General features: G+C 47.3%; 2 protein-coding genes across 2 annotated transcripts in view; both read left to right on the top strand.

Moving 5' to 3' along the window:
* LOC122379230 overlaps nt 1–11,306 on the top strand; it is a 124,708-nt gene extending 113,402 nt beyond the window's left edge. The window contains exons 4-10 of the mRNA XM_043361240.1: nt 503–2,259; nt 3,595–3,815; nt 4,809–4,963; nt 5,644–5,804; nt 6,661–6,848; nt 9,810–10,358; nt 10,567–11,306. Of these exons, the coding sequence (XP_043217175.1) occupies nt 503–2,259; nt 3,595–3,815; nt 4,809–4,963; nt 5,644–5,804; nt 6,661–6,848; nt 9,810–9,935 (2,608 nt within the window). The 3' untranslated portion in view covers nt 9,936–10,358; nt 10,567–11,306. The remainder of the gene's footprint in view (nt 1–502; nt 2,260–3,594; nt 3,816–4,808; nt 4,964–5,643; nt 5,805–6,660; nt 6,849–9,809; nt 10,359–10,566) is intronic.
* Nucleotides 11,307–15,666: 4,360 nt separating this feature from the next.
* LOC122379204 (UNC93-like protein MFSD11) overlaps nt 15,667–27,391 on the top strand; it is a 47,164-nt gene continuing 35,439 nt past the window's right edge. The window contains exon 1 of the mRNA XM_043361205.1: nt 15,667–16,018. Coding sequence (XP_043217140.1) covers nt 15,920–16,018 — 99 coding nt within the window. The 5' untranslated portion in view covers nt 15,667–15,919. The remainder of the gene's footprint in view (nt 16,019–27,391) is intronic.

The following is a 27,391-nucleotide window of genomic DNA, read 5'->3' as shown; positions in this document are numbered from 1 at the left end:
GTCCGGACGAGTGGGTTCAAACGGAGGGATCAGGGTGTAAAGGTTTAAGCTGTGAATGGTGCTCAGGTGGTTTAGATGGCAGGTATCGGGACGGGTGGGCTCAAATGATAGATTAAATTTCTGGACATGCTAGGTGCAAACGGTTGATATGCCAGGTCGAACGTATAGGCTCAAATGGTAGGTTTACGGGCATTGGGCTCGAATATAAAATGGTGGATGTTCGGATGGGCGTTTTATGCATCAGTACGCAGGAAAATAAACTTATATGACAAAATAATGGGTGAGGGGGTTTAAAATGACGGCAATACCATCGCTGAAGGGGCTTCAATGCTTACGCAACTATATTTATCGTCGCTCCAGCTCACTGGCTCAGTGCTAATCTGGTCAAACTTTTAGTTCTGATTATCGTTTTCATCAACGTCATTCCTTATTTTTATGACGATCCATTATAACAACTGATGGGCACTTCTCTTACCGTTCAATCGTCTGCCTCTGCCGACAGTCACATGCAGATTTTCGAGTTCGGCCAGATTCAGAACGACGGCTTCTGGTGTGGCAACGCCTACGGCTACAACGTCTACTACAGCCAGACTGGCAGCGTGCGCGTCACCTTCAGGCTCTACCGGCTCAGCGAGGGCGGCAACTTCGGCGTGGACGAGGCCAGCCAGTTCTACATCAAGCTGCGCTACAAGTTCGTCAGCAGAGCACGCGCCGTCATGCGACTGGGAAACAAAGGTTCCAAGTTTCTTGGAATCGTTGTGCACATGAGCTTCTGCGACTTTATGTTCGACCACTGCGACCGGGATAAATGTCGAATACAGAGTCCGAATTTCCCGGGAATGTATCCGAGGAACGTGACGTGCTCGTACCATATCACACACAGTACACCGCCCCCGGGCACTCGTGCTCTGCTCGTGCTCTCTCAGCGCTACGGAGAACTCATCAACATCAAGGCGTCGGATGGATCGAACGGTGGCACCCGCGAACTGCGAACCTGGTCCAAATGTGACGTGGTGCGGGACTTTGTCACCGTGTACGATGGTGCCAACAAGTCGGCGCCAAAGCTGCTCAAGTTCTGCGCCGGCGCAGAGCTGCCCCCGCTCATCTCCAGTGGTCCCAACATGATCGTAGAGTTTCGTACGTCTGCGTTCGACCGTCTGACACAACCCACTTTCTCAACCGACAAGCTGAAGTACCCCACCTCCTACATGCCCGGCTTCGAGCTGGACGTGGGCGTCAAGTTTGTCAACATCACCGACCGCACTCGCTACGTGGACAACAGAGGCTGTGACTACGTCTTCTCCAGCACGAGTCGGACGCGCGGGGTGATCTACAGTCCGGCACATAGTCTGCCATCCAACACCACTTGTCGGTACACGCTGCTCGGTCGCAGCCACGAGCGGCTCTGGATCTACTTCCTTCAATACCACGTCACCTACCACGCTGGCTATGACAAAGCTTACGCCAGTGGCGCCAAGTCACGACACTGCCACCACCGTCTGGACATCACCGACGGAGCGCCAGGGGATGGAGTCAACCGCTCCCTCGGCTTCTTCTGTGGTGACACGAAGCCTCGGCTGTGCTCGCGGGCGCTGCGCGCTGCGACTGGCGCTGCGGTACCTCCGTGTGGCCCCGAGGAAAGCTACCTCTCGCAGGCGGAGAACGTCACTCTACTTCAGAGGCACGTCACCGGCCTCGGCCTGGATACGGTCAGTTTTCGTCTGCGATATGAGTTCGTGGACATGCGGGAGGACGGCCAGCAGCTGGGTGACAACCCCTGCCATCGGGTATTCGCCAGTCGTGGTCGCCTCAGCAAGGGCACTTTCGGCCCGGCGCGAAACGTCTTTCTGTACGGCCGCGGAGGGCGCGAGCATCTGCACTGCCTCTTCCGCTTCGAGGGGACCGCCGGCGAGCGGGTCCGCATCTTGGTCAACAAGTTCACGGCTGCCGACGAGAGCGGCTGTGAAACTGTGAGAGACGAGAGCCTGGGCCGGTACCAGTGCCGGTACCACGGCTGGGCCCGCTCCGAACTGCGACTGGCAGAGGTGCCGTGGCCAGGAGTGCGTGTGTGGAGGGATTGTGTGTGCGCGGACCGTAACACAGCCGAACACATTGTCGTCGAATCGACGTCTAGTGTGCTCGAACTGCAGTATGATGTGTTCAATATGACGGCTGATGAGGACTTCTACTCGTACTCCTTCATAGCAAAGTACGAGTTTCTGCGGAAGACATCGTGCAAGACGGAGACGCGAGTCAATGGTGAGTAGCTATTACGAGCTCCTCAAAAACCGGCGTTCGGGGGCCTGCTGTGTGCGTGTGGATGTGGTTTTTATCCAATTTGTTTATTCCGTCATGCTATGATAACCCCAAAATTAGACGGCGGAAATATTCACATATCGTTGTCTCACAATCAGTTGCAACAAACACTCTGCCCATAAGCGTGTAACTGCAAAACGAGGGAGGGGAGGATTATTTCGCTGAAAAACACATATGATACAACATCAGAACACGTGGGCTGATGCCAATTTCAAATAGTGCTTGTTTTAGTGACGAGGCCCAAAAGGTATAACGCATACCATCGTTCCGGTTAGTTTCTTACAAAGTTTTGTATTATATTATATATAATATACATATTACGAGACGATAATAATGCATTTTGTAGACAAACTATGTGATTGCTGGCGTTTAATTTGACCCGCTCTTACACCACAGAAAATTAAAGCCCCCGAGCGAAGCATTCCCTGAAATAGGCGCTTACGCCATATCATTGGCCGCACCTACGGTCCGGGACTGGCAATAAAATGCACCATTTCCTATCGCAGAATCGCCCGGCTATTGGTTTTACGATTTGCTATGACACCCAATACTGTTGGAATAAGAGCGCCACCTCTGGAATTGGGCGACCATTTATCTAGTGGGAACACGTGAGGAATGAGCTTCTAGAGGTCACTTTATCGGCCATTGTCGGACCCTCGACGCCACTGTTTGACAGGGAAGAGTGCCGATTTGGCGGAAATGACCGGGAAAAGGGACACCGGTCGACACGGACGGTGGGTTTGTGTGAGTGGGCACTGACAGAAGGATTAACGCGCGCAGGGGACTGGTTGAAAAGGAGACTCAAGCAGCGGATCGATTGGTGGACTAGCATTGACAGTAGGGTGGTCACGGTCAAGTGCGGTGGGATATGTGAAATGCTATGTTCAACAGGTATGCTGAGCGGTTACTGGTGAGACACAGCTCGCTGGTCGGTAAATGGGTAAAATCTTACAGCGGGAATACGAGCTTGTGTGCTGACCTATCATCACATGAGCGTGATGATAGATCAATTGGACCCGAAGAGAAATTAAACGGCCAGTATTAATCTCGGTTATTTGATCATTCATCGCCGCGCCTTCCTACGTTCGCCAATGCCGTGTGTGCGTTTTGCCGCGTACATACAAGCCTGAGGCAAGCTTACCGTCTAAGCTGATTGTCTGACTGATAGACTGAGCTACCTCTCACAGGCGGAGAACGTTACTCTACTGCAGGGTACGTCACCGGACTGTAGCGGGCTCACCGACCGCCTTTAACCTCCACCCGGCGCTGTGTCTGCAGGCAGCAGCGGCGTGCTGCTGCTGGAGCCTCCCGCGGAGGCGGAGGCGCCCTGTGACGCGCTGCCGTGGATGCTGGAGGCGGCGCCGTCCTCCTTCCTCTACCTGTCTGTGACCGGGAGGAGACAGGCGCCCGGAGTCTGTCCATCTCCGACTCGACTGGTCGTCTCTGCACCCGACCTCACTGAGCCGCTGGCCATCATCTGTCCCGGAGGCACCGACATGGTAAGAGAGGGACATGGCAAGTACGGGGGACATGGCAAGTACGGGGACATGGCAAGGAGAGGGGTATATGGCAAGGACGGGTACGCGGTAAAGACGGGTTACATGGTGAGTACGGGGTTTATGATAAGAACCAGTGATGCATCTACAAAACAGCAGCGGTGATACCCACGATACCAAATGATAACCAATGACACCCATGAAGCTTCACGAAAACATTACTAACCGTGGACGGTGACATTGAGCAGTGACCAGTGGTAATGTCACTGAGCAAAGTGATACTAACACTAAAAAATAATACCGTCACTGGTCACTGACCTGTGATACATGACACAGACTCGCATCATATTACCCATAAAACAAGCATTACCTCCACCAGACAAATCACTTTTCTCAGAGATTCCTCTGTTGCTGACCGTATGACCTTTACACTGACCATGACTCCCAAGGGACGCCAGGATAACGGTCGTTTTCTCCGTGTGCCGAGCGCTGAGACACTGTAATACCTCGTGGAAATGGGCCCAGCACAACGGCGGCTCAGCCCGGCGAGCAGCTAATTTATTTTGAATCAGGACAGACGGTGTTAACGGCTGTGTTTCAGGCCAGATAAGTCCGCTGTCCGGAAATTCGAGTTCGGAAGACTGAACGCATTAGGAAGGGAAGGTTAAAGGGAAAGAGAGAGAGAGGGAGATAGAGAGAGGGAGGGAGTGGAGGGAGGAAAAGAAAGCGAGAGAGGGAAGGAGAAAGGTAGGGAGAGGGAGAAAGAGGGGAGAGAGAAAGAGTAAGAGAGCGTGAGGGAGAAGGAGAGAAAGAGAGAGAGAGAGAGGGAGAGGGAGAGAGAGAGAGGAATAGAGAGAAGAGAGAAAAGCGGGGCTAACGTTTGTATTGGTCGTCAGCTCAGTCGGCTATTTTTCATCACTGCTTGCTAAGTGGTGGACTCCGAGTGATGGCTGGCACCAGGCCACCCGGATGTTATTCCCCACTGTTGTTCCTCAGGTGGAGGTTTTCAGTGCCGGCTGGCACCACACCACGCACCAGTCGGCACCACCGGCCGATCATCAGCGGCATATGGTGATCGATCTGGTGAAGCCGGAGCCCGGACAGCCAGTGAAAATCACCTGGCTAGAGCTGCTCCGGCCCGAGGTGCAAAGGTCAGTTAGCAACTCGCATCCAACTGGCAAACGAGATGCCATTCGTTACCAACTTCAGAGCTCCCTGTCACCACACTTCGCCCCAAATGGTGAAATGCTATGTTCGCCGTCTTCTGGTACACGTGTGGCGGAGGAGCTACAGGTTGTGTAAATTTCCAAAAGATTGGGAAACAGCTAAGCGACAAATTGACGTAAGCTATGCCAGTTTTGCTCTTGCACTGTAATAGCTGAGTTTTGGACATGTCAAGACATATACACTCGTAGACCGTCTATTCCTGCCCGTGTCCAGCAATGGCCAATATCTGGCCCATTTCTGGACAACAACTGGCCGTTTGCGGATATTTGGACAACATGAGCTAGCGATGAGTATCTGAGTGTTTGTTTTCAGACAATGATCATCCGAATCACATGCGGACTGTAGCCGATCGTTTCAACCACATCCGAAAAGCTTCTGAGCTGTCTCGTCTCCAGTTTATGTCTCACGTACATATCTCCGACAATCACCGAATGTATAGCACCGTGTCCAGCCAGTCGCTAAATTTGTGTCTCACGTCCGGATAGTCACTGTATGTCCGCCACATATCAAAACAGTCGTTGAATATCCGATCCATCTGAGGGCAGTGCCTGAACGTTTGTCCCATGTCCAAAAATGTCTGAACGTCTGTCCCACGTCCGTCCAGGTCGACGACAGCCGGTGTCCAGGGCCGCAGCCACCGCTCGGAGGCCTGGGCGTCTGGACCGTGTCGACACATGTGCCCAGAGCTGGACGGAGGCTGTATCGCGCCGCATCTCTGGTGCGATAACGTCCAGCACTGTCCCTCGGGGAGGGACGAGGCACCAGGTATGGAATACGAGCGCCCCGTGAGACAGGTCATAGCAATAATCCCCAGCATGGCCCATGGGAGCACCGGCCAAAAGACCTTGGTAACTCGTCATGATAAATATCCATTACCAGCGATAATGGCCCTAATTTGGTCATGAGCCCAATGACCATTATAAATGGAATGCTTTCAGAAAACCTTTTCAGTCCTCCTTTACCAAGCAACATCTTTCTTCTGTCGTCCATTCTCTCCCCACTCTCGTTGGCTGCTGCAGAAAACATTGTTGTATATTTGCATTTTATTCTCGTTTGCTTTGCTCTCGATCGTTCCGAAGTGCTTCGGCGATGGAGCGAAGGGTCTCTGATAGCACTTAATAGCGCAATCACTGTCAATAAAGTCTAATGTTTTCCCGGTCCTGCCTGTAACCTGACCTCCACCGACGCAGTGCTATATCTGTCTGCACAGCACTCAGATCAGACCGCTCGACCTTTTTTGATCAGACTGTTATCTGGGGCTCAATGTGTATTCAATGAAGAATGCACTGTAGGATGAGACTGTCAACCTAGGAAGAGTGTTTGCTGATAGAGCTGGAATGTAAATTGAGACTCACTGGAATTGGGGCCGACAGTAAATTGAGGTAGGCTTGTTAGTGAAGCATACGGTCTCGTATTTTAGATGAAAGATGGCTTAAGGTCAACTGCAATTTGAACAAGTCCGATTGTGGTTTGGATAAAAGGTGGATCTACAACAATTTGTTGAACTGGAACTCACTGTACATAAATACTAAATAGCAACGAACTGTTTGCTGACCGCGACTGACCAGAGAATAAAACTGCTTGCTTCCTGAGCTCGGTTTGTGCTTCGTTCACCCCACAGAGATCTGCCACCGGTGGTCCATCCCGTGGCTCTACGTGGGCGTGGCCGGCTCGGCGGCTTTCATCATCCTGCTACTGTGTATCGCCGCGCTGGTTCACCGGAGGCAGAAGGGCGCCCGACCCGACCGGGGCAGGTGTAACGCGGCACTCTCCAACAACCCGCACGAGAAGAGGCTGCCCACGGACGAGGTGAGAGCCGTGAGAGCGGCGTGGGTACAGAGGTGAGAGCGATGTGCCTACAGATGTGAAATCAGATGTGAGAACTGTTAACGCTACAGAACGTGTCTGAAAGTGAATACCCATTTCGACCTTTTGAAACTGTCTTAGCTATCGGACATCTAGATTTGCCTTTGGTTTAATAGTACGAGCATATTTCCTCCTCCTCATCTCCCTCTCTCTCTCTCTCCCTCTCCTCTCTCTCTCTCTCACTCTCTCTCTCTCTCTCTCCCCCTCTCTCTCTCTCTCTCCATCTATCTATCTGCAGTGGCACGCCCCACTTTATCCCCTCCCCAGAGCGGATCTCATGTTTCGTCAGTCGGACTCGCTCGGTACACACGTAGCGCCGCTCCTATAACCGAGTAAACACGGCAGTAATCGGCGAGAGGACGACGTGCGGCGGGCGGCTCCCTCCCCTCCCTCTCCCCCTCTCCCTCTCCCTCTCCCCCTCCCCTTCACTAACGCCACCAGGTCGACGCGCGGCGGTACCGCGTCCGAAGGCAATACGTGATTGAATGGCGGAGCGGCTGGCCCACTTCCGTCGCTGGCGTTGATCGATGTGGGTGGCTTTGACCCGGAGGTAACAGCCGACGCTCCCTCCCGCCTCCCCGCCACCGCCGCCGCTACCGCCGCCGTCGCAGGATCATTGATCCAGCAGACAGAGATCCCACGCACCTACTCGTATACCTTCAGACAGTCCAGGACGTGCTGACGCATCTACAGAAGCACAAATGGCATCGAGATAATCTCAGTCCTCTCTAGAGATTATAGAAGAGATAGACTGTAGAGAGTATCGGGGGTACATGCATCTAAGGACAGCCCAGATCGTGGTGACTGTTAGCTGAAATAACTTATATCTAATATAGGCACATCTAATAAAATTTCGACATCTTGAATGGAAGACAGATCCGAAGCTTGCAGCTTTTTTAGTCAGTGTACTTAGTCAAATAAGCGGTATCCCGTTACAGACAGCAGATGAGCAAGAAGTCCTCAGCGACAGCATATTTAGTTCTATAGCCTATGATCGGCGTGAGGGGGTCGTCGCCTTCTCGGTGCTAGCAGCTCGCCTACTAGACGAACTCCGTGTCCATGGCTGCCCGGCCCATCCATCCCGTAGGCAGCTCGTGCTGCTAAGCGCAGCGTTGACAGTTTAATGCAGGCTGGAGCAGCGGCACCCTCCGCCCTCTCTCAGAAGAGTGACGAGTCGCTCCGAATCGGGCCATTGACCCGAGACGCGCCAGAAGGAGCCTGTCGACCGCGGACGGCTCAGCGGCAATGGCGGCGCAGTTAGGCGCTGTCGGCGCGCCGGTGACATTTAGTGACGCGGCTGACCGCACGGCGTTTTGTCAGCGCTAACGGCATGCCAGTCGAAATGGAATTTGAGCGCTGCCATGCTGTTCGGAATATTCTGGAACAAATGGTGTCCCGGGTCCAGCGGACCGTCCAAAATCGCGCTGTCCAACGCGCCTGACCGGCGAGCGGCAGCCCTTCCCGCTAATGACAGAACACTGGCTGAGCTGAAAGCCGAGCTCAATGAACATTTCAGTGTTGGAGCGAGGTTGTCGAATTACAATTAATGATCGGTTGGCTGTAATACAAATTGGGCTGCAATACAACATGATCAATACAAATTGGGCTGCAATTATCAGTGACATCCATTAGCAAATGAAATAGTTGTTTCCAACCTTAAATCCTTGTTCTATAATCTCTTGAACAAATAAATAGAAGCTTGTGTTTAATGAAAGTGAATGCCGCTGTGGTGGTTCACTCAGACATGAATTCGTGAAAGGTGTGATATCAACTGGCTGAAACACGCTTGAAATGTGAACAAAGAATAGGTGGTACTCTCAGCGGCATGCCATCTCAAAACTGCATTAAGAAGCGTAGAAGCGTAAAGGGCCTATAACCAACACAGCACGCTGCACGCCAAGCCTGCATAGACACTCGCAACACTCGCATGGTTCATCCGCTAACAGATGCGTGTGCTGCGGTACAGCATAACTTTCAGGCGAGTACTAGCAACGCCATCTATTGGCGGGATGGGACACTTCGGCGACTGCCTTGCGGGCGGCTCTGTAGCAGTCGGCATCGGTTCGGTTCGACTGTATATGGTTGGAACGTGACTTGAAAAGCCAATGGGTATTTATGCTGACAATGCATGTCAATGTTCCTTGACAACAGCCATGCATTGTTAGTTGATATTCAGTCACGTATCCGGTACTTGCTTTCACAACAAACAGCCGTTTTCACGAGGGCCATCTGGTACACATATGGTGCACATTTGGTGCAGATTAGGTGCAGATATGGTCAAATCAGTTTCAGTGTGTCTCTTACTAGCTATCAGCTAGGGTTGCACTAATTGCTTATATGCCTGCTTTGTCATATTATCAGAGAGTATCATCGATGAAAACACTGAAATAAATTCATAAAATACAGATATTTGCTGTAAAAGAGATTAGGTGCAGATTTGGTCAAATTAGGTGCACTCGCCGCCCGCCGGATAGCCTGTCGTGAAAACGGCCATTACCTACTTGTCCAGCAGCAGATCCACATGCAGCCAAGTGCTACCATCTAATTCGCACGACCAATGATACTTTGATGCAATTATCGCGAAAGGACGTGATATTTCTTCATGGATAATGAAAGAAAAACAGCCGAGTGGCGGGAACAGCTAAAATTAATACCATACATATCTCATTTGATGCAGACAAGAAGAGAGGCCTTTCCAGACTTCCCCAGACCCGATTGCTCCGCCTTGCTTCAGAGGTCCCTAAAGCCATGTTGGGAATTAGGATAATCAAAGAATACAAGCTAACTGACGTGCTAGCTCTCAAGGATGTCGCCTAACATAATCAACCCCACTTTCTCCTAGCGGTTCCACGCTGAAAATTGCAATCTATGTTCTGATTACCGCATCGTCCGTTTTCGTTCCAGACTCTGACTACAAGCGGTCTTTATAGCGGCAGCTCGTCACTCAAGAACGGCAAGGATCTCATCTCCGTGCCATCTACCTACTCTATGGACTCGGGAGATGTGGACCTCGTGGAGACAACAGTGTAGCGATGAATGCCGTGACGCTGTCACAGTGACGCTCCTACCGTGACATTGTGACCGTGACGTTTGGTGCCGGGACGCTGTTGCTGTGACGCTGGTTGGCATAGCGTGATGTGTGACGATACTGCAAGATTCGTGTTTCAGTATGTGGTTACGGTACGGCTGTTGTCACTTTGGCGATGATTCGCTGGACAGATGTACTGCCGTGACGCCGTGATCTGTGACGTCATATGGTGGCGCCGTGATGGCGATCGTGCTACGTGACGTGGCTCACAGTCTGCAGGACTACAGTGTGGACGATCACGGTGTTTTCGGCGGCGCTGCTGAGTGAGGGGCGTCTGCCTCTGCCCGTTTGTCAGAATGGGAGAGTCGGCTGATGTCATGAAATAATTTGACGTCACTTCAGGGACCACCAGCATTCGTCATAAGGTAAAATTGTGATGAGATGCACATATATTTCGATACCACTTGTGTTAACTATTTTCTAAAAATTGTAGAAATAACTAGTTTTGAAATTTAGAACTGTGATACAAAAAAAAATGTCCATGAGCCTGCTCGTATTTCCATTTGGTGAGCAATGGTAGATTTGCAGTGCTCATCATCGTTACTGTCGTTCTTTTCTATCTGTCCCTAACAGGTGCGGTGCCGCTGACACCAGTCTGCTGTCGGTCCGAGTCACTGCAGAGCTCGGCTGACCGGCGGGCCACCCTCCTGTTCTCGCTGGACGCTGCACAGCGCGACCACGACGTCTGGCGACCATCAGCGGCATCTGCTCTCTCATCAGTCTCATTCGATCATATGATGTCGTCCTCATTGTTGCTCGTTCGTGGGAAGTGACGTTGACGTCACTTCTACGAGCATTTCCTCTGCGTATCGCTGCTGGTCGCTGGTCAGCACCATATTGCACCAATTGATTAGCGTCCATGGACTAGAGTCGCTGTCAAAATTGACGGTATGCCGCCCCGGTATGCTACGTCACCGGTCCAACAGTTTCAGCCGTCACACAAGTCGGGGTCCGGTGGTGAGTATTATGTGGCTCATGGATAGCTCGCTGTGTCACAAAGTGGGCCATGTGGAGCAGCACAGTTTATCTGGAAGGGTCAGGTGTAGTAGTTTGCTGTTGAAGGAATGATGACCAGGAGATTCAGAGGGCGGCTTGGGGCTGCACTGAGTGGAATCAGACGGCCAGAGAACCAAGTAGTGTGAGAAATGTGTGAATGTTCGCTCAAATCTGTCTTCTTTCCACTTTCAAGGAGGCTTTCGATAGGAGGGCTATATGTCCGTGTTGTGCAACTGTAGTCCTTGACATGTTGTTTGGCTTTACCTATGCCAATGGTATCGGGCAGTTTAGGTGTAATTTATTCATGTTTTATGGAATGTTATTGTTTGTAAGCTTTTAAACGTCTTAAAAGGTCGACCCTCATTACCACGGTCGTGTGTGGTTAGATTATATTCCGCCCAAATTTTATTGCAATAACTTTATAGTTGTACCAAACAGTCCTACTGCAGTCAAAGACGGTCTCGTGAGCCTTTGAAGCTCAGCTTCTCCATACCACGTCTGTTCTATCTTCAACCAGTCTAGGTCTCTCTCTCTCTCTCTCTCTCTCTCTCTCTCTCTCTCTCTCTCTCTCTCTCTCTCTCTCTCTCTCTCTCTCTCTCTCTCTCTCTCTCTCTCTCTCTCTCTCTTTCTCTCTCTCTCTCTCTCTCTCTCTCTCTCTCTCTCTCCCTCTCTCTCTCTCTCTCTCTCTCTCTCTCTCTCTCTCTCTCTCTCTCTCCCGCGTTATTTTCCCATACCGTCGCTAATTTCTTGTCCGATTTAGTGTTCACATCACCGTTTTTTGTTAAGTTTTCTTTTTGATTGCCAGACAGACTCACTAAAGACAAAGTTTAGTGCTTTCGACGTCTTGAAAACTGCGGATAGTGAGAACTCTTGAATGTCTTTCGTTAGAGCAAACTTTTGCAGTTCCTCTTCCAATGACCAGCATCAGACCTTCACTGGAGTAGGGCATGCTAAAATAACGACTGGGTGGACTAACAAAACAAAAAAGATAAATAGATAAATAGCAAATATATGCAAGGAAAACTGTTGTCACCCCCTGGAAATTGAAATTGTTTGCAATGAATTCTACAGAAAGAACACTATTGAACTGTATTGTACACTTTTCATTTTATTGCCTGGGTTCCATTTCCGGCAGAATTCATTATAAGAAGGGCACGCTGGTTCATGCTTTTCATATCTCGCACCTTTGACCTTATCCCAGCCATGTTTGTCCAGCCAAGGCTTGTTGGATGTTGATCCGATGACCAATATGAGTATTTAACCTGTTTCAGTCAACGTCAACAACAAAACCCTGACTCTGCCCGTACTTTTTTTTAGTTCGTTTGTCTGTTTGTTTGTTTGTTTGTTTGTTTGTTTGTTTGTTTGTTTGTTTGTTTGTTTGTTTGTTTGTTTGTTTGTTTGTTTGTTTGTTTGTTTGCTTGCTTGCTTGCTTGCTTGCTTGTTTCTTTGTTTGATGGTATACCAAGAAGATTGTTTCTCACTTCTTTATATATTTATATTATTTATATTTTGACGGTTATGAAAAAAATCGTGGAATGTCTTACCTTCTCAATACACTTCGCCGCACAGCTTATCTTCTCAAATCTTCTCAATTGTCGCACAACTTATCGTCTCAATAGGTACACTTAGACGCACAAAGTACCTAATACTGCTGAGTAATTTTAATTTACGGCAACTCAATGGCCAACAGTGTTATATGTTCTGTGATCAAAACGGGTTTAAAGCACATATACGCTGGTTGTAATTAAATTGCTGTATTATATCGAGAAGATAAATATAAGCATGTTATGATATTAGCACAAACGCTACTTTATAAGTTGTTTAAAAGGAACATTGACCGTCATAGCGTGCACCGCTTGGACATATTTGCTGAACTGATTCCAGTTCAGGCACATTGAATATCAATTATATCGATGCTCAAGCTCATCCGCAGCTAGGAAAATTGATGTCGGCTGTTCGTATTGTACCTACACAAATATTGTGTGTAGGTATTGTGCTACAAAATCGGTGTTGATAAAAAAAGGAATTACACAATGGTTTCTTTTGCTTGCTATGAAACCATGCAAATCAAATCCCCGATATTGATTCTTGTGGATCGTGAAATTACCTAGTGCACTAGGAATAACATCATCACTTGTAAGAGTCAGTAAATCAGTTTTATTTCTCCGGAATAGTTTTGGCTTAGGCTTGGCCGGGTGTAGTGCGTATGGATTGGGACGTCTACATGTAAATGCGTAGATAAATATCAATGCGTTCGCCGTCCCCGCTGTAATAGCGTGTCGTTCTAACCCTGGTTCAGAACGACTCTCGACTGTTTCCGCACTGTAACGACAGCTAAATTCTCCATTCGACCACCGCCGTGTCGGTGCTCTGTGTGCCAAACAGGGCTCTTTGGCCGCCCACATGGCTCTCTAACCGAAGCTCAAACGGACGTCGTTGGCGGTTTGCCCGACGCTTCTATCCCCCGGGCGGGGTGGGGGACGTATCTGCCCGGCGTGGATGCGTCAGTATTGTGAGTGATGTGGTGATGTCCCGCGAGGGCTGGAGTGATGTCTCGCTGGAGTGACTTCGAGTCGGAGTGATGTTCGCAATGGATAGCGGTACCGATGTCCAAATTGCACATGTGTTCTTGGGCCTGGATAGTCACCCGAGCTACCATTCTCCTTGAGAGCATTAAGATACTTCGGAATGAAGCGACGCATGCGTGACCGTTTAGGCGATGAAGTGTCTAAGGCAGCCGTGTCGGCATAGGCGCCCGTGGAGGCGGCCATGTTGGAATAGGCGTCCGTGGAGGCAGCCATGTTGAAGTTGCTCTGTCCTAGCGAGTGCTGCTTGTGCCACTGTTTGTTGCCAATTTGAAGCCCTCTATTGTCACAGCGGGGTGAACGGACGCGCGTTGCACCTAAGCTGACGAGGCGTTCGTCTCTTGGTATTGTGCCAACTACGTGACCAATTCACATCCCCTCTACTCGTACCTAACTTGGTGTTTAGATATTGACTGCGCTTGACGAATGTTTCCCATTTAGTAAGATTTTCTCAATCACTCATGGCTGCCGGTGGGTACTAACTACTAACACTTGGACTGGCCTAAATGGTCGTGCGCAGTGCAGCTAAATTATTGTAGCGTTATTATCACGCCTCTATGCCGGATGTGTAAGTGAGAGTGATGTGGAGAGGGCCGTATGACGTTGTCTCGCTGCGCGTTATAGGCGACTACCTTGCTGTTAAACCGATGAAATAATATGATGCTTACGTGTTGAGTATGGTTTTGCGAGCTGCGTTTTTCAAGGCACCAAACCAATGTCCACTGCATGCAACCAAGATTATTTCACTCGCGTTGTCTGACAGGTGGCACTGAGCATGATAGTGAGGTAAGCGGTAACCATTGCTAAGCTTAGGTACCTACGTAGCAGTGCACAGTTAAATCAAGACTCGAACCGGATGATGGCAACCGTACAGACCGGAATAACGGGTTTGAAGAGAAGGATATGTGCGTCCTGAGTATAGAACAAAGGGACGCTAGGATCTCTAGCAGTAACCTATGGTTATCCAAATCCACCTCATTTCCAGAGGTGGAGATCTCGGGGGGGGGGTGTCGGGGGGTCAGGACCCCCCCCCCCCCCTGAAAACGAACTACTGCTATCACGGATCACATAAGGTGCTGGTGATCCGTGCTGCTATGTAAGTCAATGGTACTGCATCCAGCCCGCCTCCATCTGCCCGGCCTGGACCCCCCTGAAATTTTGACAGATCTCCACCCCTGCTCATTTTTTTGTTTGTTTTGTTGGGTTAGGCTCTTTCGGTCCAATGAGACCATTTCAGAGCCGGGAGGATGATAGGATATAGGGGGAGACATTGGTCTGGGCAGGCACCCTAGTGACTTCAGGTCATCTAGGATATCCATTGAGTCACCGGGGCTGAGCCCGTCCAGAGGTCAGGCCACCCAGCCCCAAGGCACTCACTGCACCCGGCTACGGGGTGCGCTCCCTCGGGAGCAGCGATGCCGCTCCAAGGGAGCAGCCCGCATGAGATAAAGTTGCCTGTCCAGCCCGGAACGGGGTTGCGGCGTGGAGGAGAAGGATTTCAGCATCCTGAGGATAGAAGCACGGAACGGTGCCTGCTCATTTCTGAGTCCAGCGTTATCCGACATCGAATAGATGAGTGGCTAATGCGGCTCGTAAGAAGGTACCACCCAGGCGCCTCTGCCATCTAGCGAGACGATGCTGCTGCCACCTATACAAACTGTTTCACTAAGGGCTTTCCTATTATTTTACGTTATATGTATACCTATTGCTGTCGCCAGTCAGGATGAAGTGTAAAAAAACTTAAGTGCACAGATAACTCAAATATGCTTTATTATGCTTGGTATAATAATAATATTATAAATTTAAAGATCGTACCTTTAGCTGCCACGAAGCGCAGTTGTTTATTCGGTAGGGGAGAATGAAACTGACTTTGATACTTTTTTCTTTATAGTCACCGTGCTTTTTTCGAAGCTAATGGCTGTTTTGGTAATAGATAAATAGGGTTCGAACTTTTATAACAAATAAGAAATTATCATTACAAGATCCTACTTTCCTTACAGCAAAACATATGATGTAATCAAACCTCGATAATTGTTGCAGCAATTTACTATATTTATTTTTCTGGACCTTGACTGTTTACGAGTCCATTGCTGTCTGCTGCGCGTGTGAATCTTTTACAATCGCTTTCGTCTCTGTTGTGGATCTGGCGTCGCGTGTGACGGTTGGGTCGTGTTGTGCTTCTTTCGTTTGATAAAGTAAACGTGCAAGAAATTATTATATTCATATTAGGGTGGTCCGGGAACCGTACGGGCTGCTTCCTTGCCTTTTTGGCCGCCGAATCTGGGCGAGCGTGGAGGCGTGGTGCGACTTGTTACTTGTGGTAATTTATCGTTAAATTGCCGAAAATGCCGTTCGGAATGAATCCAAGATTTGTGAATGTAATTGGCCTAGGCTTTGGGTTCATGTTCACTTTTACTGCATTCCAAACAATGGGAATTATTGAGGTAAGTTCATGACATGCTGCGTCTTGCCTCTACCACTTACCAGGTGTTGGCGCCGGGCTTAGGTCTCATTTGAAACATAACATGTTCTGTAATCTTGTTTACACATTGACATACTGTAATTTTTATGGCTAATGACATTCCAGACTGAGACTGAAGCCTAGCAACATTAACGCCTAACGGGGTCAATAGGTAAGACCCGCCAGCGATGCGAGGGTGATACCTATCATGTCAAATCCGTACCAGCCCGCACTAACAAGGCTGGAATTCCGTACCACCAGGCATTTACATTTTTCTGAGGAATTAATTAATATGCACTTGTGAATTGTGATGAGACAAAACTGCAATAAAAGGTCAATTTTTCTCGGCCAACCCCATTGTCTTCTGTGCACCTTTCGGTAAATGTCAAGTTTAAGTCCTAAGAAGATTTCATTGATAAATTTTTCATATTTTTACATTATTTGACATCCTGAATCCAAAAATGATACTCATATGTCTCGCAAATAAAAGAAAAAACAATCAAACCTGACATAACCTTACCTACTTACCTATAACCTACCAACCTACAACCTACAAACCTACCCTAACCTAACCTAACCTACAAACCTACCTACCTGCAACCTAAAACCTACAAACCTACAACCTAACCTAACCTAAAACCTAAAATTTTTGCTATTTCATATTTGTATCAACAGCATCACAATTGTAGTTAGAACCTAAACTTGACATATACCCATCTTTCTTGTAATGCATTGCAGCTAAGCGCAATACCACTATGGGCCTGCACTGCTCCACGCAAAATCACTTCACCACTTCACCTGGTAAATCTGTACTACACCACACACCAGCCGAGTGACCTGCTCTGATAGAATCTCATAGAGATTGCTACAGGTTGTAGTCTTGATACTGTTCTGTTACTTACTTACATTCTGGTCAAATAATGTCAAAGTATTTGTTGTGCAATGTGCATGTTCTATGTGACTAATTTGATTTATTTAATGAATTTTTGCCAGGGAAAGTTCTGAAAATGTGGGCATAGTGTTGGGCATTGCTGTTTCATAGCTCAGGTTAGGCCAGCATGGTATCTGTATAATTCATGAAATAGTTTTTTATAAAGCTGTTTTATGAAGCTCTCACCTACATTACAAAATTAATCAACAAAATATCCCTTTAAATTGCATTCCTGAAGCTTAACTTAACCAATATTTGTGGTTTTAGTTTGAAGAACTACCTTCTCATGCATTTCAATAAAATGACCATTTCAATTTCACAACTCATCTGCTAACTCACCTGTTAGGTTCCCTAGCTCATTGTCCAGGTGGAGCTAGCAAACCATGTCAAAGAACGACATGCATAATTCAGATGGACAAGACATTCAGATTGGATTTGTGCAATTGTTGTGTTATTAAGTTTTGAGATAGTGTCTGGCGCCTGCTTGGATGTATATGTTGCTGGTGGAGCTGGTCTAAGGGATTTATGGCAGAAAAGAGTGCCAACTGAGGTCATAATAAATGAAGTGGGTAATATGGAGGTAGCAGGATCAGATAGATAATATAGTTAGGACTTCAGAAAGGAATAAGTTCAAAGTGTGAGACTGGAAGCCTCTGGTTTGCCGGATTGATTGTCCTGTATACCCTGTGCTGTTCTGGGGGAAGGGGCGTTTTCACGTCCGCGCCCCTCAGGTTTTTTTGCGAATATCTCAAAAACGGCGGCGCTGCGCGCAGCCGTTCTTATTACACCGGTTTATACATCTTTTTCGCACAGGTTGTTAAAATTTCAGACCGGGGTCGTTCAAGGTCAGGTCATCAGGTCACGTCAAGTGACCTTGTCCAGTAGCGCGGGAACCGGGGGGGCTAGGGGGGGCTGAGCCCCCCCAGCTTTTCGGCTGGGGGGGCTCGTAATGTATTTGAGCCCCCCCCCCCCAGCTGGAGGAATCGAAATCGGAAATCTACCAACATAATTTCATAGATTCATACATAGGCGTGGGAACCGGGGGAGGGGGCAGTGGGGGAAGCTTGCCCCCACAACTCTGCGGCCGTGGGGGCGGTGCCCCACAACGTTTCATGAGGCCAGGAACCGTTGGGCAGCTTGTCCTCCCCAAATTAGGGGTTGTGGGTCACAAAGGAAGAAAGCATGTAAGTGAAAAGTCCACCTATTTCACTGGCTCGGCAACTCATTTGGCAGATTAAAACCTTTACTCCAGGTTGCCAAAACGATAGTTTCTTCACTCAGCTGAGACGGAATACCTCACTTTTTGAAAATATTTTCGTTTTTTTTTTTTTTTTGTTGTTGAAAAGGCCAAGGTCTGAAAAATAAGTGGCCTAAAACCGGTGAGAAAACTAGATTTGGGGGTACCCTAGGTTGATTTCTATTATGGTTCAGCCCCCCCAGTCTGGAAGAAGTTCCCGCGCCACTGACCTTGTCCTTACCTCAGAAAAAATTAGAATGCTCGTCATAGCTACACCGAGTGAACGATTGCCTTGAAGCTTTCAGCGATTGATAAGAGTAACAGTATCTATAAAACGTATATCTCGGAATTTTGATATCGGTGACCTAAGGTCGGGTCAATTTTGCCGCATCTCCATTATCAATTGTAAGTTAATGGGAGAAAATTGAAAAGCGTCTCTTTTCCACGAACGCCATTCTAGACACTCAAGCATCGGGATGCAGGTAAAATTGACACACTGAACCGGAAAATGGCACCTGTGACCCCTCGTTATGTCCCGGAGGTCATCTCAGGTCACAAAGAGTATCTAACAGTTTTTCGCTAACAAATTATGATTGAGGCATGCTAGAGTGATGAAAATGCCTTAGATGCGTTCGGCTCGACGATGCGGATCGACTGATATGCAACATGACCTTCTCCGGTCAGGGGCCGTATTCACGTCGACTTCGTAAGTCGATTTTCTTTGGTAAGTATAATTTGGTATTCACGTCGACACTTCCTAAGTTTTTATCGACGGAATTCACGTGATTAAAAAAATTGACTTAAGAAGTAGGTCAAACTTAAGAAAATTCTTACGAAAATGATCGACGTGAATACGGCCCCAGGTCATTACCTTGACCTGAGATCAAATTTTCAAGTTTACATTTCAAGGTCAAATTATAGTTCATTCGACGCATCTCGACGAGAGAAACACGATGCTGGCAAAAGTAATGTCATGGCTCTTTTGTGTCAAAAGTTATTGCCGAAAAAAAAATCTTCGTAAAAACGTTTTTTTTTAGTTTTGCTTTCTGGAGGCTAAATCGTTGACCTGAGGCCAAATCTGAGGACATGCTGGCGAAAGACCGTTAGAAGAGCTATGGAATGCGCTTTTCCGCGGCGCTGTAGCTGTATCGGTGTCTGTAGCTGTATCGATGCATCGGTTCCCGAGTTACCCGTTGGCAGTTTCCAAAATGTTGAAGTTGCCAACATTTTACCTTTGGTGACCTGACCTTTGACCTGACCCAAAAAGTTACCGAGTGTTTTCGTCTTTATTTTGGACGTTCTTTCGATTGCCGCTTACCGCTTACCGCGCTTACGTGGCCCAGGAGCCGAGTTAGACACTGAAAGAAAAACTACACCTGAAATTGGAATATTATTACGGTACACAAATCTCCACCCCTTTTAACTTCATTTTATGCCAGAGTAAAAGATGTTTGCATGGACAATTGGAGATTAATTCTGCCACCCGGTAGTAAGTAATATATCCTCGTAAGCTTAAAACTACACCCGTTGCGGAATAAAAGTACGGTACACAAATCTCCACCCCAAATCAATTCATTTTACACCCCTAGGTAAAGGGTGTAAAGGGGCGTTAGGAAGAATTAAGCATGTAATTTACGATGATAATTTTACGCCACAGTGCAATTTAAGCCAAAACAATTTCTACGCCTTGCGACATGGTGTAGAAATACCAGCGGGCTGCGAAGCTGAATGTGTAAAATTTAAGTCAAGATGTAAAAATAGCTCACGTTATAATCCGCATACAAAACAAAAGTAAACGATAATAATTGTATGTTCTTTTCCAGAGGGAGTAAAAATACGACTGGGTAAATATACATCGCCAGCCATAACTATCCCCCAGCGTGATTGTATCTACTGTCGTCTTCTGAGCACTTTCGATAAAGTCAACTATGGTGCATCTCTCCAACGTGTTGTTTATTTAAAATAACTTGAAACGACAGATCACAGGTTGCTACAGATTGGTTCCTCCCAACACTGACTTCCCTGAGGATATCACAAGCTGCACAAATCACATTTTATTCACAGCACAGTTCATCAGGTCACTAAGTCACGTTTCATCATGTACTTTAAAAACAACTGAGCATTTCTTCGTGTAACGAGTATCGACACCAAACGTACGGTCTCTGAAATCAAAGCACAGGTCCAGGTGTACGAACTAGGAAAGCACTGACAACAAAAACTCCGTTAAAAAAAAACTGACTGAGGCCTTCTCAACTCATCATCTTCAGTGCCTATAGGTACTGAAGATGTTTCACGGCACGACACTACAGTGCGTTACGTGTATCGCGGTGCTGAGTTCCTATTGGAAACATCCACATACTCGAACGCTCTCAATGTTGGAGCGTCCAAGTTTGTAGATGTTTCTATGGAAACTCAATACCGCGATACTAGTAGCGCACAGTAGTGCCGTGCCGTGAAACAGGGCCCTGCTCGGTCACCCGACCACTACACTGGTGCCTCTGAATCGGCAACAGTGGATTATACGAAGGATGGCATTCTCGGCCGCACTGAGAGGAATCGCGAACTTCATAACCCGTGCATATATGACCTCAAAAAGGATCATGCTGGGCCCTCTAAAAGGCAAATATAGCACAGCGTGCGCCGCAGCGAAGTCAGCCAGCATCTTCATCTCACTGTTTGGGAGACGATATTTCACATAGCTGACCAGGCACTGGGTTTCTGGGTGAACGGACACAGAGTTGCGCCCATCCTGCAGCTCCGAAATCGTCGTGCCGCCACCGATCACCAAGGTGGCCGCCAGGTCGTCATCTACCAAGATTGAAAGATAAAAGAACTATTAACCACTGCAATCTTTAAGTTAAGAACGACTTTGTATATCAGGCCGTCCATCCGTCCGTCCATCCGCCCATCGATGTAAATTGAAGGATGTAAAGAAATATTAAGCACTGTAATCTTTAAGAAAATAGCAATTTTGAATGTCGATCCTTAACCCGCGCCCTGGTGGGGTCTGTTTATAACGCGACCTGGTGGGGGGGGGGCTATTTTTTGCCCCCCCTCGTATCTCCGAAACTACTGGACGGATCCGAAAAATTCAAACGACGTTCGAAAGGCCTGTCAAATTTGTCGAGGGAAACCAAATTTTATTGACCTCGGGGTCACCGATGACGTCACAGGTCAGGGCAAAGATGAAATGTTTCACCGTTCACGGGTCTTCTAGGGAATGCGCTATAACACCGAGGAAAACGCATTTTGTCGGGAATCAGCGATAGGGCGTCAGTTGCCTAGTAGATATGTTGCTGTTAGAGGTCACTGGTCATACCAGGTCAGGTCACAGGTCAGGTCACCAAAGGTCACCAAGGGTCACCACATGAACCCAACTTTACTAAGGTTATGCGATGCATGTTTTATGGCCAGTTTTTCATTTCCAACTCAATGGTGTTGGTTATAAGACCATCAGGTACGGTTTAGGTCACTTTCTGGTGTAGGTCAGGTCAAGGTCAGGTCAAAAAAGGTCAAATTTCAAAGTTGATATTTTTGCATAAAATGGGTATTGATTCGATGCAGCTCGCCACGGGGAGTCTAATGGTGCTCTTTGTTTTGCGCTACGAGGTCTAGAATTGCTGAAAATTGAGTTTGAAAATTTGACGTCATCAATTTTGAACAGTTTTTTCGCTATAACTTGGCCGAAAAAAGAGGTATCGATCTCAAATTTGGTATGTAGATAGAAGGCGGTAAGGACTATCACATATATTCCGGTTTTTTCGAAATTCAAAAAACTTTTTGGATTTTTTGGCTATTATATTCAAAAAATCTATTTTTTGATTTTTGGGGGTCAAAATCCAAAAATTTCAAAAATCCGAGATAGCAGTTTTGTAGCCCTGTCCATTTTACAGCTTTTATGTTTGTATCATTTTTCTGTATTTGCAAAGCTATAGGCCTGACAGCTCTTCCCGCGAAACCCTTTTTTGGGTCGAAAACGGCAGAACATGACGTCACTCTGACGTCATTTCCGGCCAACCTATCATAGCCTTTGGAAAAATTTTTGGTCACAATGTGTAAAATTGATGTCCGGGAGGGTACTGAAAGTTTGGTGACGATCGGCGCAGTGGTTCTGGAGATATATCGAAAAGTCTGGAGGGGGGGCAAAAAATAGCCCCCCCCCACCAGGGCGCGGGTTAAGAATTGACAGATGAATCTATTAACCCGCGCACCGAAGGGGTTCTGAGCCAACTTAGAAGCGACGAGAGGGTGGATGACCGCCCCCCAAAGATCTCAAGAACTAAGTAACTTCGCGAGAAGCGGCAATGACGTCATCAGAGGTCATCGAAGGTCAAATTATGCGAGTAACCGTAAAAAGACCGACAACATTCAACAAACGACTCCGTAGCTCATGAACAGAAGAGCTAAAAAGTCGTATAAAAAAGGAATCTGATGGACATAAGAATGACTTGAAATTTATTCCATTGACTTATAATGGGCAGGTAAAAAATGACCTATTCGTAGGTCATCGATATGCAATTCTGAGATATACGAGTTGTAGGTGCTCATCACCAAAATTATTTCTGTGAGTTTCAAGATCTGCTTTCAACAACGAGATAGCAAACTTCGAAGATTGTGTTTCGAGGTGAGGTCACTTAACGTGGCCTGGTGGCTTGACTTTTTCAAGATATGAGTTAAAAATTTCCAGAGTGTGTACGAAATGGATGTATCAACAGTCGTGCCAAATCTGGCGGCGCTATGCGCCGCCTTTTTATGCTATCTGACAAAACCTGAGGGGGGGGGGGCTCCCCCGTCGGTGCGCGGGTTAAGCACTGTAATCATAAGGCAAAGAACGATATTGTATGTCTGTCCGTGAAAACTGAAAGATATAACTAGTAAGCACTGTAACATTTAATTACAGAACGATATTGTATGTCATGGACGGACGGACCGACAGACGAGACAGACGAAACAGACAAATGTAAAATATTGGGGGGACACGTCCCCCGTCCCTCCCCCCTCCCCCCGGTGGCGGAGCCCATGGATGAGACAGGCGAGACGGACGGACGGACGGACGGACGGACGGACAGACGGACGGACGGACAGACGGACAGACGGACAGACGGACAGACGGACAGACGGACAGACGGACAGACAGACAGACGGACAATTGTCGTCAGTCATCATTAATGGTGGTTTAAAACTCACCTTCAACGGGTGTGGCGCCCTCCGGAGGCAGGAGTTGTGCGGTGTACCGTGTAGCACGCCTGTCGCGTCATTGAGGTGACTTTGTCCTAATGCCATTCTCGCCGGCGTGACCCACGACGAGAGCCAGGTCACCCCAAACCTGAAAGTAATACACAAAATAAATTAGCAACTTTTCCAGGCCAAGATTCTAGTACTTTTGTAAAACGTAGAGAAATAAAATTACTAAACATACCTAAACATATATTGATCAATCGACACATTGAACATTTGATGAAGTTACAGTTAACAACCTCAGTAGGTACTTAACTGATTTCTCAATTTGCCCTTGAGAACAAACTGCGAGGGTCAATTTGAGCTTCTGGAATCACTAATCAGAATGCCACGTATTGACACAAACAGCTAAGTGAGTGACGTGCATACAGACAGCAGCAAATCAATTTCATCAACTGCTACATCGAAACATTATCAAGTCAACTTACCCTCAAAGTTATTCGGAAATGGGTCCAGCACTAGTCAGTCATCACCACACCGAACGCACCAGCACACTCGCACCTATCTCACTGTTTCAACCGCCAGAAGATCACTTGCAAGCGCCAGAAGTCACCGTGGCTCCGGTCCGGAGCAGACACAAAAATGAAAATGGCGGAAACGGAAGGCTCGCGAGCCGCACGTGGACGCTATCGTAAAATAATGAGCATATGGGTGCAGAACTATTATGTTTAGGGTATTTTAAATCCTTGTCATAAAATAACACCATCCTCATCGAAACACACTTTACAAAGGATGCATATTTACACCATGATGAGGGTTGAATTATCAGCTGACAAATCAGAGTGCAAATTTATGCTATCAGATGGGTATTCTTATCCCACTTGAAGAAAATACACTATGGTAGTAATTTTACTGTATGCCTGGTCTATTCAAATACATTAGCCAGAGGGGTGTGGTAATAACTGGTGTAAGCAAATTGACCACGGTCAAAAATGCATTACCAGAATGCACTTAAGCCAACATTTTGGGATGTTCTCGTTCCTAAGTCGGCTAAGAGCTTCGGTCCAGAAAATAAATTTATCGTTGGCATCGTTGGCATACAGTAAAATACATACCAAACTCGGCCGGTGATAAATTTTCAAGACCTCAGTCCTTACTGATTTTTGAACTCGGCCTTCGGCCTCGTTCAAAAATCCAGTAAGGACCTCGGTCTTGAAAATTTATTTACACCGGCCTCGTTCAGTATTATATATTACCATCCATCAATTAGAGGGGTAAATATCTCAAAAGTTAGAATTGCACCATGAGTGTTAAACTGGATTGAATTAAACCCCAAGAATACGCTCGTGATAGAGTACATTCGCACCGGAGCATTATTTTATTCTCCATATACGTCGAACAAGGGTATAAATATTCTTGATTTCGGTGTAATGGCGGTGTATAATAATCAAATTCAAATTACCAAGGTGTACTTTTCTTTCAGTGGAAGGGGGAAACACCCCCCCCCCCCGGCCCGTCGCGGAAGTCGCGGAGCACCGGCCCGGCGCGGGTTAATGGGACAAACGCCATTCGATTGCTCTCATTGTGAAGTTTCAGATTGACTATTAAAGGTAAAAAAGTTCAAAAATGGGGGTCCTGGAATCAAAAATTTTACAAAAAAATTGCGTTTACACCTCATCACTAAAAATGCTATAACTTCTATCTTTTTTTACCGAATTTGATGAAACTTTGGGGAGGCCTTCTTCATGAACTGGGCCTTCATATATATTCCGGTATTTTGGATATTTAAAAAATCATATGTAGGTGGATTCAGGTAAGCTAACTTGGGATGATCATGTCATGTAAAATATGCAACGTGAGCACAAAATACACGTTTTCGTTAAGCATAGACGGATTTAGGCACTCTAAGACGGGGGGAGGGGCAGTACATTGATATTACCCCCTTTTTGAGGTACCTGGATCCGCCTATTCCAATATTTTCATTGTAAAATGACGTTGCATAGTCTTTATGTGCATACATATGACGGGTGGTGCCACTGATCACCAGTACAAACCCAAGTAAGTCGCTACTTAGCGCCAAATGTCGGAACAGTCAAAGCTGGACCAAAACTACCCCCGAGAAACTCGTCCTGAAGACGCCTCTGCACAAGCTAGAAACTCAAAAGTTTGACACAATCCCCCCTCCCCCCCCACACACACACACACCAGTAATAGGGTTAAACAAATGTCGTTCTAAATAACCTCAAGCATCGATTGATAGGTAAAAAATGACACACTAAATAGGAAAATTGCACCCATGATATGATCCCTCTGTGTGCCCCTGGGGTCATATCAGGTCACGGAAGGTCACCAGCAGCTTTTTTACTATAACTTTTGATAGAGACGTGCTAGAGCGGTGAAAACATGTGTTCAGCTGTGTGAAAGGCTTTCAGTGTGTCAGATGTGTCAGATGTGTTCAGCTCGACGATAGGATCGACTGTTATGAAGCATGACCCTTTCCGGTCAGGTCATGACCTTGACCCGAGGTGAAATTTTCAAAATGACCTTTCAAGGTCAATTATAGTTCATTCGACGCGTCTTGACGAGAGGAACCCGATGCTGGCAATATTAATGTTGTGGCTCTCTTGAGTCAAAAGTTATTACCGAAAAAAAAACATTTTTAGTAAAAACGGCTATTTTTAGAGCTATTGCCCTCTGGAGGCTAAACCGTTGACCTGAGGTCAAATCTGAGGACAATGCTCTGAAAGCCTTTCAAAGAGCTATCGAATGCGTTTTTCCGCGGCGCTGTAACTCTATTGGTTGCCGAGTTATGCGTCGGTGTTTTGCAAATTATTGAAATAGACAAAATTTGACCTTTGATGACCTATGGTGATTTGACCTTTTACTCGATCTAAAAACATGATTGATGTAGTTCCTTCATTATTTTTGACTTTTTTCCCATGCCGATTACCGCGTGTCGCAACGTGGCCCAGGTACCGAGTTAGACGGGGGGGGGGGGGTCATGAAAACGTCCCCCCCCCCAGCACGTCACGGAAAGCTCAGGCCACCTGCTCCAACACGGCGCGGGATTCTTTGGCGTCAACACGACTTTTACTTGCTCCACTTATTACAAATTATTTAAAGCTTTTGCAGGAGTATCACGGGAAAATCCCATGGGCCGACAGTTGGTGTGATCGAAACGAAACAACATCAGTTGATTCCCCATGTGCAATAATGTCATCAGCTGTTTTGATCATCAGCTGTTTTGAATATCGTGACCACGGGTGACCTCGGTGACCTTGAGAGGTCAACTTTATGTTCTCACCTATGGAGCCCATCATATGAAAGTCAGCAACTACCGGGCCGACCGAGACGAAAGTGCAATCGGTCGATTTGTCGTATGTGATTTCAGCTAGCAAGCAGCCGTTTCGAATATGGTGACCTCATGTGATCTCGGTGACTTCCAAGGGTCAAGTTCCTGAGCTATATGATGGCTGTTATAGGTCAAAATGCTAAGCTAACATGTCAAGGTCACCTGAGGTTGGCATATTCGAAGCGGCTGATGAACTATGGAGTCCCATCAGGCGCATCGACTGGTGACGTTTTCGTCTCGATCGGTTTGGAAGCTGCTTAGTGATAGGATTATTGCAATTCACGAACACCTGAAGGTGACTCCCAAGGTCACCGAGGTCACCTGAGGTCGCATTATTTGTAACGGCTGATAAATGACTCCCAGTAATTCGAATGGTGCCATTTTCATCCATTCTCATGTCACTCTTTTGGGGAGGTCTTCCCGAGTCCATTGGCGGCTTTCCCGACTCGCTAGCTCCATTTGACGGGGAGTTATTGACGAAAAACGCTTAGGACGTAGTGACGCCATAAACGATTTCACGGAAGGTTAAAGGAAGACTGCCACCTTCAAAAAGTTTTCTCAGATCGGCCTATGATTTATTCCCTGGACAAAACAAAATTTTAGAATTCACCTGACAAAGTATCATCACGTGAATCGCGAAAAAATTGTCGATTTTCAT

This window comes from Amphibalanus amphitrite, unplaced genomic scaffold (assembly GCF_019059575.1).
Source record: "Amphibalanus amphitrite isolate SeventyFive unplaced genomic scaffold, NRLGWU_Aamphi_draft 000007F_arrow, whole genome shotgun sequence".
Classification (NCBI taxonomy): Eukaryota; Metazoa; Arthropoda; class Thecostraca; order Balanomorpha; family Balanidae; genus Amphibalanus; species Amphibalanus amphitrite.
Note: the sequence above shows the minus strand (reverse complement) of the source record. Positions and strands in the feature narration are given on the sequence as shown.